This window comes from Elephantulus edwardii, unplaced genomic scaffold (assembly GCF_000299155.1).
Source record: "Elephantulus edwardii isolate Elephantulus edwardi_28Jun2011 unplaced genomic scaffold, EleEdw1.0 scaffold00026, whole genome shotgun sequence".
Taxonomy (NCBI): Eukaryota; Metazoa; Chordata; class Mammalia; order Macroscelidea; family Macroscelididae; genus Elephantulus; species Elephantulus edwardii.
In genome coordinates, this window is record NW_006399776.1 from 24,331,253 (window position 1) to 24,344,526 (window position 13,274).

A 13,274-nucleotide genomic window follows, 5' to 3' on the forward strand; every position below is an offset into this window, starting at 1 on the left:
GGATGAGATGGATTGACATAGTAACTGGAGTAATGAGGTTAAGTGTGTCGGAGACAGACTGGCTTAGGATAGGGCAGAGTTCATAGCTGTACGTAGGTCACTATGAGTCACAGGTGACTAGATGGCACATATAAATAAGTTCTTTATATAAACCATCAGCAGTGTTGTGAAGATCTGTGTTCTCATCGTGGAGTTGGGGAAACTGAGGCACAGAGGTTAGGTAATTTGTGCATTGCTAGAAAAACAAGAGCCAAGGACCACAATATGGACCCATTGCCAGTGCTCAAAACCAAAAGTTAACAACTACCTATAGCCAATTTTTGCAGTGGTCTGCAAACTAAGGTTTTTACATTTTGAAATGGTTAAAAAAATACGTCATGGCACAAAATTATATAAAATTCTAGTTTTTGTGACCATACTTTCATTGGAACTCAGTAACACGAATTTATGTATTGCCTATGACTTCTTTCCTGTTAAAGTAAGAGACTATATAAGCCGTATACCCAAAAATAGTCCTTATTTGAGCCTTTACAGAAACATGGTTGCAGACCCCTGGTCTAAACCACTACAAAATCCTCTCAAAAACTAAACTGGTTAATATCAGAAATCCATGAAAGAACAGAGTTCTCTTCGAAGAGGGCATTTGAACTTAAAACAGGATGACAGCACTGACAACTTGAACCAGGGGTCCATACTAGCCTGAATAAAGGGAAGTCAAACCTTGCTTCAACTCGGAGAATGTGCAATGGGACCTCAAGTCAAGATTTATGGGTGGGAGGCGGTAATGGGAGGTGGGAGAAAAGGAGGCTGGAAGCAAAAATGCGGTAAGGGCTGAGTGGAGAGCCGGAGAAGCCGGCGTCTGGAGGCTGGAAGCCTGCAGGCGCGATGGTGCAGAGCTGAAAGGAGGCAGTGGCAGGAGAAAGGCAGAGTCGAGACCGCGCGGGCTGGGGAGGCCGGCCGGGAAGGGGTCGGCGGAACTGCTCCTCTCAGGCTGTAGGGGGAGCCGCGCCCGCCGGCTTCCCTCTGCTTCCCCGCCCCTTTCTTCGCTCGGCCCCGCCTCCTCCGGTACCTCCACTCCCTACTACCCAGGAAGGCCGTGCGGGCTGCTTTCACTTTCCCTTCCCAGTTCCCACTCCTCGCTGCACGCACGGCGCAAGGCCCCCTCCCCGGCCATGGCCACGCTCAGGGTCCTGCCTGAAGCCCAAGCCAAGGTGAGCGCTGTAGGTTCAGGGAAGGGCCCTTTCTAGGGGGGCGTGGCTCGGAGAGGTTGGAGGCATCCATCACCAACCCTCAGCCCAGACACGAGTGGGACAAGACACGACTCGATTAAAGCTACTACACCTGCAAAGCACCTGAGCCCACGGGAGGCCAGCCAGGACCTCCTATAGGAAAAGGCGAGGTGGCCATGGTTCAGTGGGGTGAGCTGAAGCGAAGAGCTGGCGTGAATGGGAAGTCCGCTGGCCCAGGGCCAAAGCCACACACAGACTTTGTGACCTTCACTTCAAGGCTCCAGGTCTCACACCATAGGACATTACTGCCCTAGTCAAAGGGGGCTCTCCTACATGGCCTCTTAGGGCTCCCCAAGTGCCCAGTGAACCTGTTCCTACATGAACCACTATTCTCTCCTAGGGATGTGCCCACCTCCATAATCCAGCACCCCACCCCACCCCAGAGATCCATTTCATCCTCCTCTGATCCACTCCTCCACCACCCAACACACCTGCACCCTTCCCCAGGGCCAAGCTCTACACAGCCCTAAAGGAATTGCTCTCAAATGAGCTGATCTTAAAGCTAGGTTTCTAAAGGGTTTCCTGTGCTCTATAGGTGGATGTGTTCCGTGAAGACCTGTGTAACAAGGTAAGACTGCCCCATCAGCACCCTAACTGGTCCCCAGCTTCCACTGCTCAGCCTTCCTTTACTTGGCAACAGTTGGCCTGCTTCACTAGCTAGGAAGGGCCTTTGATTCTGACCTTTATCTTTCCTATTCCTAACTCAACAGACAGAGAACCTGCTCGGGAGCTATTTCCCCAAGAAGATTTCTGAGTTGGATGCATTTTTAAAGGTACTGGGGATGGTGAATAAGGGTTACCAGGAGAATCCAGGGTGGCCATGAGAGTGAAAAAGTGAGAGGAGCACTGGCCTCTAGCCTGCCTCCCACCCTGCACCAGGAGCCAGCTCTCAATGAAGTCAACCTGAACAATCTGAAGGCTCCTTTGGATATCCCAGTGCCAGACCCAGCCAAGGAGAAAGAGAAGGAGGAGCGGAAGAAACAGCAGGAGGCAAGCTTGGGAGAGCTGGGAAGGGGAACCCATCTTGGGAGAAATCAACCTTAAGCCTGACTCCTATGAGCTCTTCTCTCTGCAGAAGGAAGATAAGGATGAAAAAAAGAAAGGGGATGATGAAGACAAAGGTATTTGTAATCACAATGGTGGAAAGACAATTGAATCCCACTTCTTAATGTTCCCTCTGCATTCCCCTATCCCTCACACAGGCCCAGACATGTGACTGACCCATTGCCCACTCCCCAGGTCCTCCCTGTGGCCCAGTGAGCTGCAATGAGAAGATTGTGGACCTCTTGCAACGCCTGAAGCCCGAGATCAAAGATGTCATTGAGCAACTCAATCTGGTGAGTGAGCCCTCCCACTTCTACCCCCAGGCTTCAGGTTGAACCTTTTATCCTCCTTGGTCCTTGCCAGTTAAGACACACCACCTGCCAGGTCTTAGCAAGGCCAAAGCAAGAGAAGCTATAAGTTCAATCCCTAGGACTCAGGATGGACCTGTCACACTTCGACTCACCTTATAGCAATAGGGCTAAGGCTATCATGACTTAGACTCCATTCCCTTGACCCAGGTCACAACCTGGTTGCAGCTGCAGATACCTCGGATTGAAGATGGGAATAATTTTGGAGTGGCTGTCCAGGTGAGTGCTGTCCTGTGCCCCTGCCGTCCCTTCAAGCCCATGTTTCCTTCTACTTTCCCCTCCTGCTTTCTTTCCCCAGGAAAAGGTGTTTGAGCTGATGACTGCTCTTCACACCAAACTGGAAGGCTTCCACACCCAGATCTCAAAGTGAGTTATCACAACTGCACCCCCATGCACACTCTGCCTTTAGCATGGGGTACAGAGACCAGCGCTCATGTCACCTTCTCAGGCTCATGTGTCTCCAACTACCCACAGATATTTCTCTGAACGGGGAGATGCAGTGACCAAAGCAGCCAAGCAGCCCCATGTGGTAGGTGGCCCAAGTTGGGACTCATGAGGGCATGGACACACCTGAACAAAGTCAGGCTGATCCCCTAATCTCCCTCAGGGCGATTATCGGCAGCTGGTGCATGAACTGGATGAGGCAGAGTACAGGGACATCCGACTGATGGTCATGGAGATTCGAAATGCTTATGTGAGGAGGCCGGGGCAGGGCAGGGCAGGGATGGGCAAAGGCAGATCTCCTGGGCCACTCTCCCCAACCCTGCAGACTAGGGGTAAAGGGTGATGAAGTGTGATCTCTTCATGAGGCTGGAAATGGGGCCCAGAGCAACTGCATCTGCAGCTAACATCCACTTTCCCTGATCCTTTAGGCTGTGCTATATGACATCATCCTGAAGAACTTCGAAAAGCTCAAGAAGCCCAGGGGAGAAACAAAGGGAATGATCTATTGAGGGCCTCAACTCTCCTTTTTGTGATGGGTACTGCAGAGATCCTCCTGCCTTTTACTGGGGACTTTCCAGACTTTTCTGCCACTTTTCTGCTATTATGGTCTTTCTCACCTCTCCCAATAAATATAGTCATACCACTGCCCATCAACCCAAGTCTCTTTATTGGATCCTAACCTCACTGCCCCCAGCTCAGGCATTTCCATTAGTGGGACCAATCCACTGGCTGATCTGGCTGTTCAACTGCTGGTTGGTCCAGTCCTGCTGGATGTCGTCAAGATGAGAGTCAAAATCCACAAGGTGTTGGTAGGCCCGGCTCTTCAGCATTGCTCCTACAATCTGCCTCGACTCTTCCCAGTCCTTCCACATCACTCTGAAACAGTAAACCCCATGGAAAACCAGTGGACCAGACACAGAACTTGGCAGAGGGAGGACCCTTAGGACGGAGCTGAGGGAGCCTAGGAGCCTTGGACCTCCCAAGAAGTGAACAGAGTGGGAGACTCACAAATTCTTATCCTTGGGGCTCCAGCGGGGACCATGATTCTCCAGGACAATGACTGGAGGCACTCGAGGTTGCGAAACCAGCTTCTGATTATCCAGCTGGGGAACAAAGACAAGCAGGTGACAGTTTCCAGGATCCCACTCCCTACTTTTTCTTCAGATTCCTCCTCCCTGAAGCCCCAGACTCACCATGATAAGTACTGCATCAGGGTAGAATTCTGCAATTCGTCCAGCAATTTTCAAGGCCAAAGACCCAGGGCTGTGTAGAGGAAAGATCAGAGGAAGGGGCTGACTGGACAGACCCCATGCATCTGAGCTGGGCCTCCCAGGTTTCAGATGTGGGTGCAGCTGGGGCCTTTCCCTATAGCTGGGCTTAGAGGAAAGAAGTCAAGGGGTCAGAAGGTGTAAGCTCTGTTTGATGTACAATTTTTTTTTCCTGTGGGAGAGAAATCTTGTTGACTCTTGGTGAAAGTAGAAATCAGAACCTCATACTATACATGTGCTGACTCAGACATTTAATTTATGTTTATACAGCTACAGCTGTTAGGGTAAGATAGATCTTGATGCAAAAATGGAAATACGTCAGGTAGTTATTCAAGAGAGGGAAGCAGGTTACAAAATAAAACAGTCATCCCTTGATAGCTGCAGGAGATTGGTTCCAGGAACAACATGGATACCAAGTTCCATATCTAAAATGAAGCAGTATTTGCATATATAACCTATGCAAGTCCTCTAATACTTTAAGTTATCTCTAGTTTACTTATAATCCCTAATCCAATAGAAATAGTACTTTACTGCTCCTTTTTAGCCTTTGTGGGATATCTTTGACTATTTAAAGGCTCCCCCCACTGCTCCAGTATCTTTATCTGTGGTGAGTTGGCTCTGCAGATGTATAATATGATCCACTTACATGATTGTTTTTATTGTGTACCAGCGAGTCAGCAGAGCAGCTTTTGATTTGAACCATGTGTTTTCAAGATTGCAGCACAGTTTCTTACCACTTGGACACAAGATCTATTTATATGATTGTTATAAGTAATTTAGGGAGCTCTAGTGGCCTAATGGCAAGAAGCTGCACTGCAGTCCTGAAAGCATGAGGTTCGAGGCCATCAGCTGCTCTCCTGGAGAAGGATGGACAATTTCTTCCCCATACAATTAACTGACTCTGAAAACCCACCAGAGGGTCAGCTATGTGTTGGTTCTGATTTGACAGTTCACAACAATACAAGTAATTTATTTAAGTATATGTTAATTCCTTTTTAGTAAGTATTGGTTTGGTTTCTTCTGTTCTTTTAGCACTTGAGGTAGGGCAGGGAGCAGGTTAGCATTTGGTTAAAGTATCAACCTGTTGTCATCTCCATCCCCTAGCTATGCTAGAGCAACACTATCTTCCCATTCCCAGTGTAACTGAGTGGATTCTGATATAGATATGATTGTCAAGTATGTGCAATAGCATCGTAACTGGCTCAAAGCAATCCTCCAGTGAGTTTTCAGAGCAGCTGGTGGATTTGAGCTGCCTTTGTGTTGGCAGTTCAATTCCTTACCACTAAACAAACAGAGATCTAGGCTAGACCTGCCTCCCAGGGCTTTGAAGCTACAGATTCATATGGAAGCACACTGCCTCATCTTTCTCCCAGGAGAAGCCAACCTTTCTGTTAGCACTCAAATGCTTAATCCATTGTGCTACTAGGGTTCCTTGATGCTATCTTTTTCTTCTTTATATTTCTTTACTAATATGTTTCTTTCCTTTAGTAACCAGCATACTGCCAGATGTACAAAATTTGCTCCTGATGAAGGAAAGATGAAAGGATTTTTTTTTTCTGACCCCCTATCCCCAAACCCCTTGCCTTCTGCTTTTGGCGACCCCACTCACCTTTGATCGTCCAGAGCTGCATTGGCATGGTAATACCCTGCCACCACCAGACCGCCCTGCGCGCTCCACACATCCACCTGCCACAGGAAAGGGGCCATCTGTAACTAAATCGTGTTCTGGCCCTATGGGTGCGCACTATCTTCAGGAGGGGCAGGGATGGGATTGGCTAGGGGTTTAGAAGCATTTATGTCGTTAGCGGATGTCCAGCGGTGGCACCTGGTTGAGGGCGACCTCCAGCATGACGGACAGGGCCAGGTGACTGTGGAATAGAGGCACACAGTCGGTAAGGCATAGGCATTCTCCGGACCCAGGCGTTGGCGCCAGCAGCAGCCCATTGATAGCGGCGTGCGGGTACCGAGCGGCGTGCAGGCACATCTTCACGTAGGCCCGGGCTGAGATCTCCACCTCTCCCATGGCGCACAGGGCCTGACCGATGTGAAGCAAGCCAATTAATACCAATTTCCCACACTACTCCCTCCAAACCCCCAGCTTGTGTCTGTGCAGCTCCCTCCAGAACCCTGGTGTTCTCCTCTGAATATCGCCAAGCCCACCAACGCTCTCCCTCACTTAAGTTCAGCTGTGACGCTGACTTGGATCAAAGACTGGTCTCGGTCTCCAGGCGGGCTCCGTCGCGGTGCCCGCTCCAGGACCAGCCTAGGAGGAGGCCCCGACTGCACCCCGGGGCTCCGCCTTCTCCAGCCCCCACCCGTCGAGCGCGGATCCAGAAGTCTCACTGGAACCTAACGGGGCCGCTCCAAATCAGACCCGCTTCTGAAGTCCCGCCCACTGCTGCTCCTTGATAGGCCTAGAGGTTTTCATTTTACCAATCAGCAGCCTTTGTCTTCATCCAACTGCAAAGAGTTCCCAACTCTAAGCATTGTCCACGCGCTTATTGGTTGAGCTTCCTCAACAAATCTGTCTTGGAAGAAACATAGCTAGAAAGGTCCTTAGAAATGAGAACGGTGTAGCACATGCTTGGGATCCCTTATCAAGAGGAACTATAGTCCTCGAAGAAAGACATTGTGCTTGGCTGAGAGTCAGCAAGAGAGGAAACCACTTAAGAAGATGAATTGAGGAAACAACTATGAGATATCATCTCACCCCAGTCAGAATAGCAAAATATAACAGAACAGCAAATGTTGACAAGGTTGCCGAGAAACTGGAACACTTATTCACTGTTGGTGGGAGTGTAACATGGTGCAATTTCTATGGAGGGCTGTATGGCGCTCTCTCAAAAAGTTGCAAATAGAAATACCATTTGACCCAGCAATTCCACTACTGGGAATATACCCCAAAGAGACCATAACTGACATCCAAGCAGATACATGCACACCCATGTTTATCTCGGCTTTATTCTCAATAGCAAGGAGTTGGAAACAACCTAAACGCCCATCAACAAACAAATGGGTAGAAAAGCTGTGGTATATTCACACAAGGAATACTATGCTGCATTGAAAAACAAGAAACTGAAGCAATATTATTAAAAATGGGTGACCCTGGAGGACATTATGCTAAGTGAAGTATCTCAGTCACACAAATACTGCATTGTGCCACTGTTGTAAAACAGGACTGACCTCAGGGTTGGGGGGAAACTGAGAAAGATGGGTTCAATAATGTATACTGCATTGAAACAGATGAGGAAGAAAACTGTTTAAAAGGGATATGTGATTAGGTATTTTTGTCATGACAGGAGTTCAGAATGAAGGCTGCATAGTGGAGTGGACCTGGGGGGAGGAATTGTAAAACAATAAAATAATTTTTCTTTTACTTTTCCAAGAGGGTAGTGTACTAGGGGGGAAGGTTGGGAGGGGAGAAAAGTGCAACAGCGAATGAATGGAAATCCAAAGTCTCTGTAAATTTTCATTGAAATTAATAATACATTTAAAAAAAAGATTAGGTCGCTTAATAGGGTCGCTATGAGTCGCCTGCGACTCGACGGCACTTAACAACAACAACATCAACATAGAGAGAGATCAGTTGGCCCAGTGGACAGAAAGCGACGTTACTAAGGCAAAGGTGGCTGACTTTTAATCCGTGGCCCTCAGGCCAGTCTTTCATTATTTTTGTTCAAACATTCCTCTAGGTCGTATAGCCCTGCTGTGTCCACTTGCTGTACAGTGGTAACTTGTGGTTGCTGTGAGGCTGAACACTGTGACACTGATGTGTCAAGTGTGTTAATGGTTGATTACCCAGTGCGGACAGAGAGCAGGGTGGAGCTCCCTGATTAAAACAAGCTTGAAAGCAGGAGTGGCATCCACTTTCATAATAGCTTGCCTCCAGAAACCCTATGAACCTGGAGAGAGGATGAAAGACACACAAGCGTTGAGGACTCTTCTTCATAGGGTCACTATGAGTTGCCTGTGACAGCACTTAACAACAAACAAACAACAACAGTATTTCTTTTGTAGGATATGGGTTTGCCTTTGAATTAAAACTGATCCAAGGGCATCTAACAAACAGCCTGACTTCCTCTCATGATTACAGAATGATTTTGCCTGTTATCTGTGCTACTCACCCCCACAAGCCTGTAAAGACAGTGGGGCTGCTGTCGCTCTAGTTGTCCCGAAGCAGTTCTTCAAACCTGAAGGCATAGAGACCTGCTACCTTGTTCCTGCCATAGAACAAATAGATCTGTACTCCATGCCTGTCACTTACTCATGAGCCTACAGGTTATTCTCCCAACTACAGGTAGTTGACCCTTGGATGCCTTTTTTTTTTTTTAAGTTGTGATTTGAGTGAAAATTTAGAGAGCAAAGTGGCTTTTCATAGAAGCTTCTTATGCATTATGTCTCATGACGTTGATTTACAACTTCTGTCGTTATACAGATGATACAAACCTGCTTGCTAAAACTGAGGAGGACCTGAAGCACTTGCTGCAGAAGCTCATGGACTGAAGCCTTCAATATAGATTGAAGCTCAATATCAAGAAAACAAAGATTATCACCATGGGACCCATTGGTGAAGACACTGAAATTGTTAACAGCTTTCATTTGCTTGGCTCCACAATCAACACTCTTGGCACCAGCACCCAGAAAATGAAAAGATTCATTGCATTGAGAAAGCCTGCTGTCAGAGGCCTTTCCAAAGTACTGAAAAGCAACAATGGGAGCTCTGGTGACCTAGTGGCAATAAGCTGCACTGTAATCCCAGAGGTGTGCGGTTCAATCTCCTCCTGTACTAGTTAGATTTGACTTGATAGTACACACAAAAATTTTTTTTAAAAAATTTAAAAGAGCAACAATATCAGTCTGAAGATTAAGGTGTGCCTGATAGAGGCCATAGTCTTTGCAATCATTTGCTATGCATCAGAGAGCTGGACAATAACTAGGGATGATAAGAGAATTGATGCCATTGAGCTGTGGTGCTGGGAGAAGAGTATTGAGTATACCACAGACTGCTAAGAAAACAAACAGGTTTGTTCTGTTGTTGTTATGTGCTGTCGAGTCACCTGTGACTCATAGCGACCCTATGTACAACAGCCCTAAACTATGCTCTGTCCTGTGCCAGTCGCACTGTTTTCGATACACCCATACCAATTACCCCAGTCACTGAATCAATCCACCTCATAGAGGGTCTTCCCCTCCTGTGCCGTGCCTCCACCCTTCCAAGCATTATGTCCCTCTCCAAGGACCAGTCCCTCCTTACAACATGTCCAAAATATGTCAGATGAAGCCTCAGAATCCTTGCCTCCAAGAAGCCGCCCGATTTAACCCTCTCCAGGATGAATCTGCTTGTTTTCTTAGCAGTCCATGGTACACTCAATACGCTTCTCCAGCACCACAGCTCAAAGGCATCAATTCTCCTCCTATCCTCCTTAGTCATTGTCCAACTCTCTGATGCATAAGAAGTGATTGCAAAGACCATGGCCTGTATCAAACACATTTTAGTCTCCAGAGAAACACCATTGCTCTTCAGTACTTTGGAGAGTTCCCTAACAGCAGACTTTCCCATGGCAATACATCTTTTAATTTCCTGACTGCTGGTGCCAAGAGCGTTGACTGTGGAGCCAAGCAAACTAAAGTTGTGAACAATTTCAATCTCTTCACCATCCATCCTGATGATGCCAATTGGTCCAGTGGTGAGAATCTTTATCTTCTTGATATTGAGCCTCAATCCATATTGAAGGCTGCAGTTCTAGGGAAGGTGAAATCAGGCTACCCCTTGGAAGTAAGTATTCTGAAGCTTCACCTGACATACTTTGGACATGTTGCAAGGAAGAACTAGTCCTTGGAGAGGGACATCATGCTTGGGAAGATGGAGGGACAGCGCAAGAGAGGAAGACCCTTGATGAGATGGATTGAATCAGTGACTGGGGTAATGGGGTTAGGTGTGTCAGAGACAGTAAGATTGGCACAGAGCAGAGCAGGATTTAGGGCTGTTGTGCACAGGGTTGCTATGAGTCTCGGGTGACTCACAGCACCTAACAATAACAACAACAACAATGTTGTAAAACATTGGAGAGAGCTCTGGTGACCTAATGGCAGGTAGCTGCACTGCAATCCTTGAAAGCATGCAGTTCAAGTCCACCAGATGCTCTGCAACAGAAAGATGGGCAATCCTGGCCTCTGAGATTAACTGCCTCTGAAAACTCACAGGAGGGTCAGCTATGGGTTGGTTGTGACCTGGTGGTAAACTACAACAGATGTAAAACCAATTTCCCACTTCCTCCCGGTGTTTCTCATTTCTTTGTGTACTTTCTTATCCCTACCTGCATTGTGGGCTTTATTCCTGGGCAAATATTGCCCCTTTGATCTCCCACGGTTTATTGTTTTAATGTGTTTGTTCCTCCCAGTTGTTATTGCTCACCTTATAGATCTCTTTAATGTCTGAAAGTTAAGGGAGTTCCTGCTACAGTTCCAGGCTTTCAGAGTGGCTGTTGTACATAGGGCTGCTATGAGTCACAGGCAACTCGATAGCACATAACAACAACGAAGGCTATAGTTTAGGGGGTCACACCAGTCTCTGTCAGATCAGTCAGACTGATCTTTTAGAATTATTATTTTTAGCTTTGTTCCACATTCTCCTCCCATTCTCTCACGGATTTTCTACTGTGATCCCTGTTAGCAGTCAGCTGTGGCAGCCAAATACCACCTAGTTTTGGTTTCAGAGTCATGAAGATTTAAATTTGTAAGACACGACTGTCTTCAGAAACTTATTGTTAGTAACATTGAGTTGGAACTGACTCATAGCTGATCCTCGAATAGGTTTTCAGAGGCAGTTAAGCTCACTGGAGGGGACTATACCCTTCCTTCTCCCATGGAGCAGCTGTCTGACTCCAACCACATGACTTCCGGATGGCAGCACAGCTTCTTGCCCCTAGACCACCAGAGCACTAGTCTTTTATTCCTTCACTCTAGATAGGGAGAAACCAATAGTTGTACCTACGCGACGGCTTGTTGTTGTTATGTGCCAATCAGTTGCCCGCGACTCATAGCAACCCTATGTACAACAGCCCTAAATCCTGCTCTATCCTGTGCCAATCTTACTGTCTATGACACACCTACTCTTACTGACCCAGTCACTGAATCAATCCATCTCATAGAGGGTCTTCTTTTTTTGACCTGTCCCTCCACCCTTCCAAGCATGACATCCCTCTCCAAGGACTAGTCCCTCATTGAAACATGTCCAAAGTATGTCAGACGAAGCCTCAGAATCCTTGCCTCCAAGGAGCAGCCTGGTCTCACCCTCTGTAGGACAAACCTGTTTGTTCTCCTAGCATTCCATGGTATATTCAACACTGTTCTCCAGCACCACAGCTCACTTACATGATGGCTTACAAACTTAAGATCCTAGTTGGAACTCACCAAAGTAGAATACTATCTTTGTGGACAAGTTATACTAGTTGACCTTGATGTTCCCCACAACTATGATCCTAAGCTCCTGGGCCCCATGGCTCTCCTTAATGTTAATAATACATTGGCAATAAAGGAGTCTCTTTTAAAATAATAAAGTTCTTTTAAAACTTTTAAGGGTAAGTTTATATATAAATCACACTGATTTTTTCATGCAATCACTCATAGACCTTTGGTTTTATAATATTAATTGCCATTGATTGTGGTTAAATTTTTACTGTGTCTGACCAACCCCTTATTGTGTGTTGCCTTTCCCTTCACCCCACTTAGGCTTGTTCATTTTTACTCCTTTGTAAAGGACCTTTCTTAAAGTGGCATAATGTGATATGTGCTGGGCGGCTAACTGAAAGGCTGGTGATTCAAATCCACCAGCCACTCTTGTGGGAAAGAGATGAAGCAGCATGCTCTTGTTAGGATTGAGAGACTCAGAAATCCAGTAGACAGAATTGACTCAGTGGTAGTGGGTTTGGTGTCCTTCATATTGTTTAAGATTTACAAGAAATAGAGAAATACTGTATGGAGACAAGTTTCCCCAACTCTCAAGTGCAATTCAACACTCTCAATTAAAAATAGAATATGACCATTTATTACTAAGTGTTGCTGTTGTTATTATGTGACTTCGAGTCACCTGCAACTCATAGGGACCCTATGCACAACAGCTCTGAAGCCTGCCCTGTTCTGAGCCAGTCTCACTGATTCCAACACACCTATCCTTATTGCCTAGTTACTGTATCAATTCATCTCATCTGGGGTCTTCCTTTCCTGCATGGTCTCTTCACTCTTCTGAGCCTATGGAATTTATTGCAAAAATCACATTTAAAAAATCACATTAAAGGAGACCTTGTTCTTATAATCTCAACAGAACTAAACCTAAAAAAGCAGGCATAAATATAGTAATTGTTTGATGAATGGGAAAAGAGAATTATGCAAAAAATCCTACAGTTCCATCATTCTCATTGTGTAATACTACAATCCCAACACCCTGCTGTGCAATTTTTTAAACAGATTTATTAGCAAAGAAGAAAGGTATACATTTATTCATGAATAGGAAAATCCTGCAGGAGGACAACATAGAAGGCCTGGGAGGAACGCAAGCACATCGCTCTAGGTAAGAAATGCTCAGAACTTCTCTAGAATCTTTTCCATTCATGGAAGAAGTGACGTGCATTCATTCAGATGGAAATAATCTTGTGACATTTCAAGAAGCAAGTTATTTGTCTGGCTATCATAGCATATAACAGTCCACCCTAAAGAAGTGTTCTTTACGACAACTTCTTTAGGATAAGCATCTAATTTGTTTGTCTTCCTGGTAACCCCATCCCTTTGTCATACAGACACCCAGTAATTAGACACAAATAACAGTAAGTGTTTTCTGAATAAATGACACACACCAGAAGCTA

At 46.3% G+C, this 13,274-nt stretch overlaps 2 protein-coding genes across 4 annotated transcripts; one reads left to right on the top strand and one right to left on the bottom strand.

Annotated features, from left to right (window-relative positions):
* The first annotated feature begins 1,109 nt into the window (after positions 1-1,109).
* PSME1 (proteasome (prosome, macropain) activator subunit 1 (PA28 alpha)) lies at positions 1,110-3,799 on the top strand. 3 transcript variants are annotated; one of them, XM_006883172.1, is made up of 11 exons: positions 1,110-1,211; positions 1,825-1,857; positions 2,000-2,062; positions 2,169-2,279; positions 2,365-2,410; positions 2,529-2,626; positions 2,852-2,920; positions 3,000-3,067; positions 3,176-3,230; positions 3,309-3,395; positions 3,574-3,799. In XM_006883172.1, exons 1-11 carry the CDS (start codon positions 1,173-1,175, stop codon positions 3,652-3,654), a joined length of 750 nt encoding a protein of 249 aa, XP_006883234.1. In that variant the 5' UTR covers positions 1,110-1,172; the 3' UTR covers positions 3,655-3,799. The 3 variants fall into 3 exon arrangements, with proteins under 3 accessions (XP_006883234.1, XP_006883235.1, XP_006883233.1); XM_006883173.1 differs by having other exon boundaries at positions 1,173-1,211; positions 3,309-3,403; XM_006883171.1 differs by having other exon boundaries at positions 1,173-1,211; positions 3,309-3,799.
* Positions 3,800-3,830: 31 nt separating this feature from the next.
* On the bottom strand, positions 3,831-6,442 carry EMC9 (ER membrane protein complex subunit 9). Its single transcript, XM_006883174.1, has 5 exons — positions 6,239-6,442; positions 6,023-6,099; positions 4,339-4,408; positions 4,154-4,248; positions 3,831-4,021 (listed from the first exon to the last, which is right to left on the bottom strand). The coding sequence occupies exons 1-5, from the start codon at positions 6,434-6,436 to the stop codon at positions 3,841-3,843; spliced, it is 621 nt and encodes a 206-aa protein (XP_006883236.1). The 5' UTR covers positions 6,437-6,442; the 3' UTR covers positions 3,831-3,840.
* Between the last annotated feature and the right edge of the window lie 6,832 nt (positions 6,443-13,274).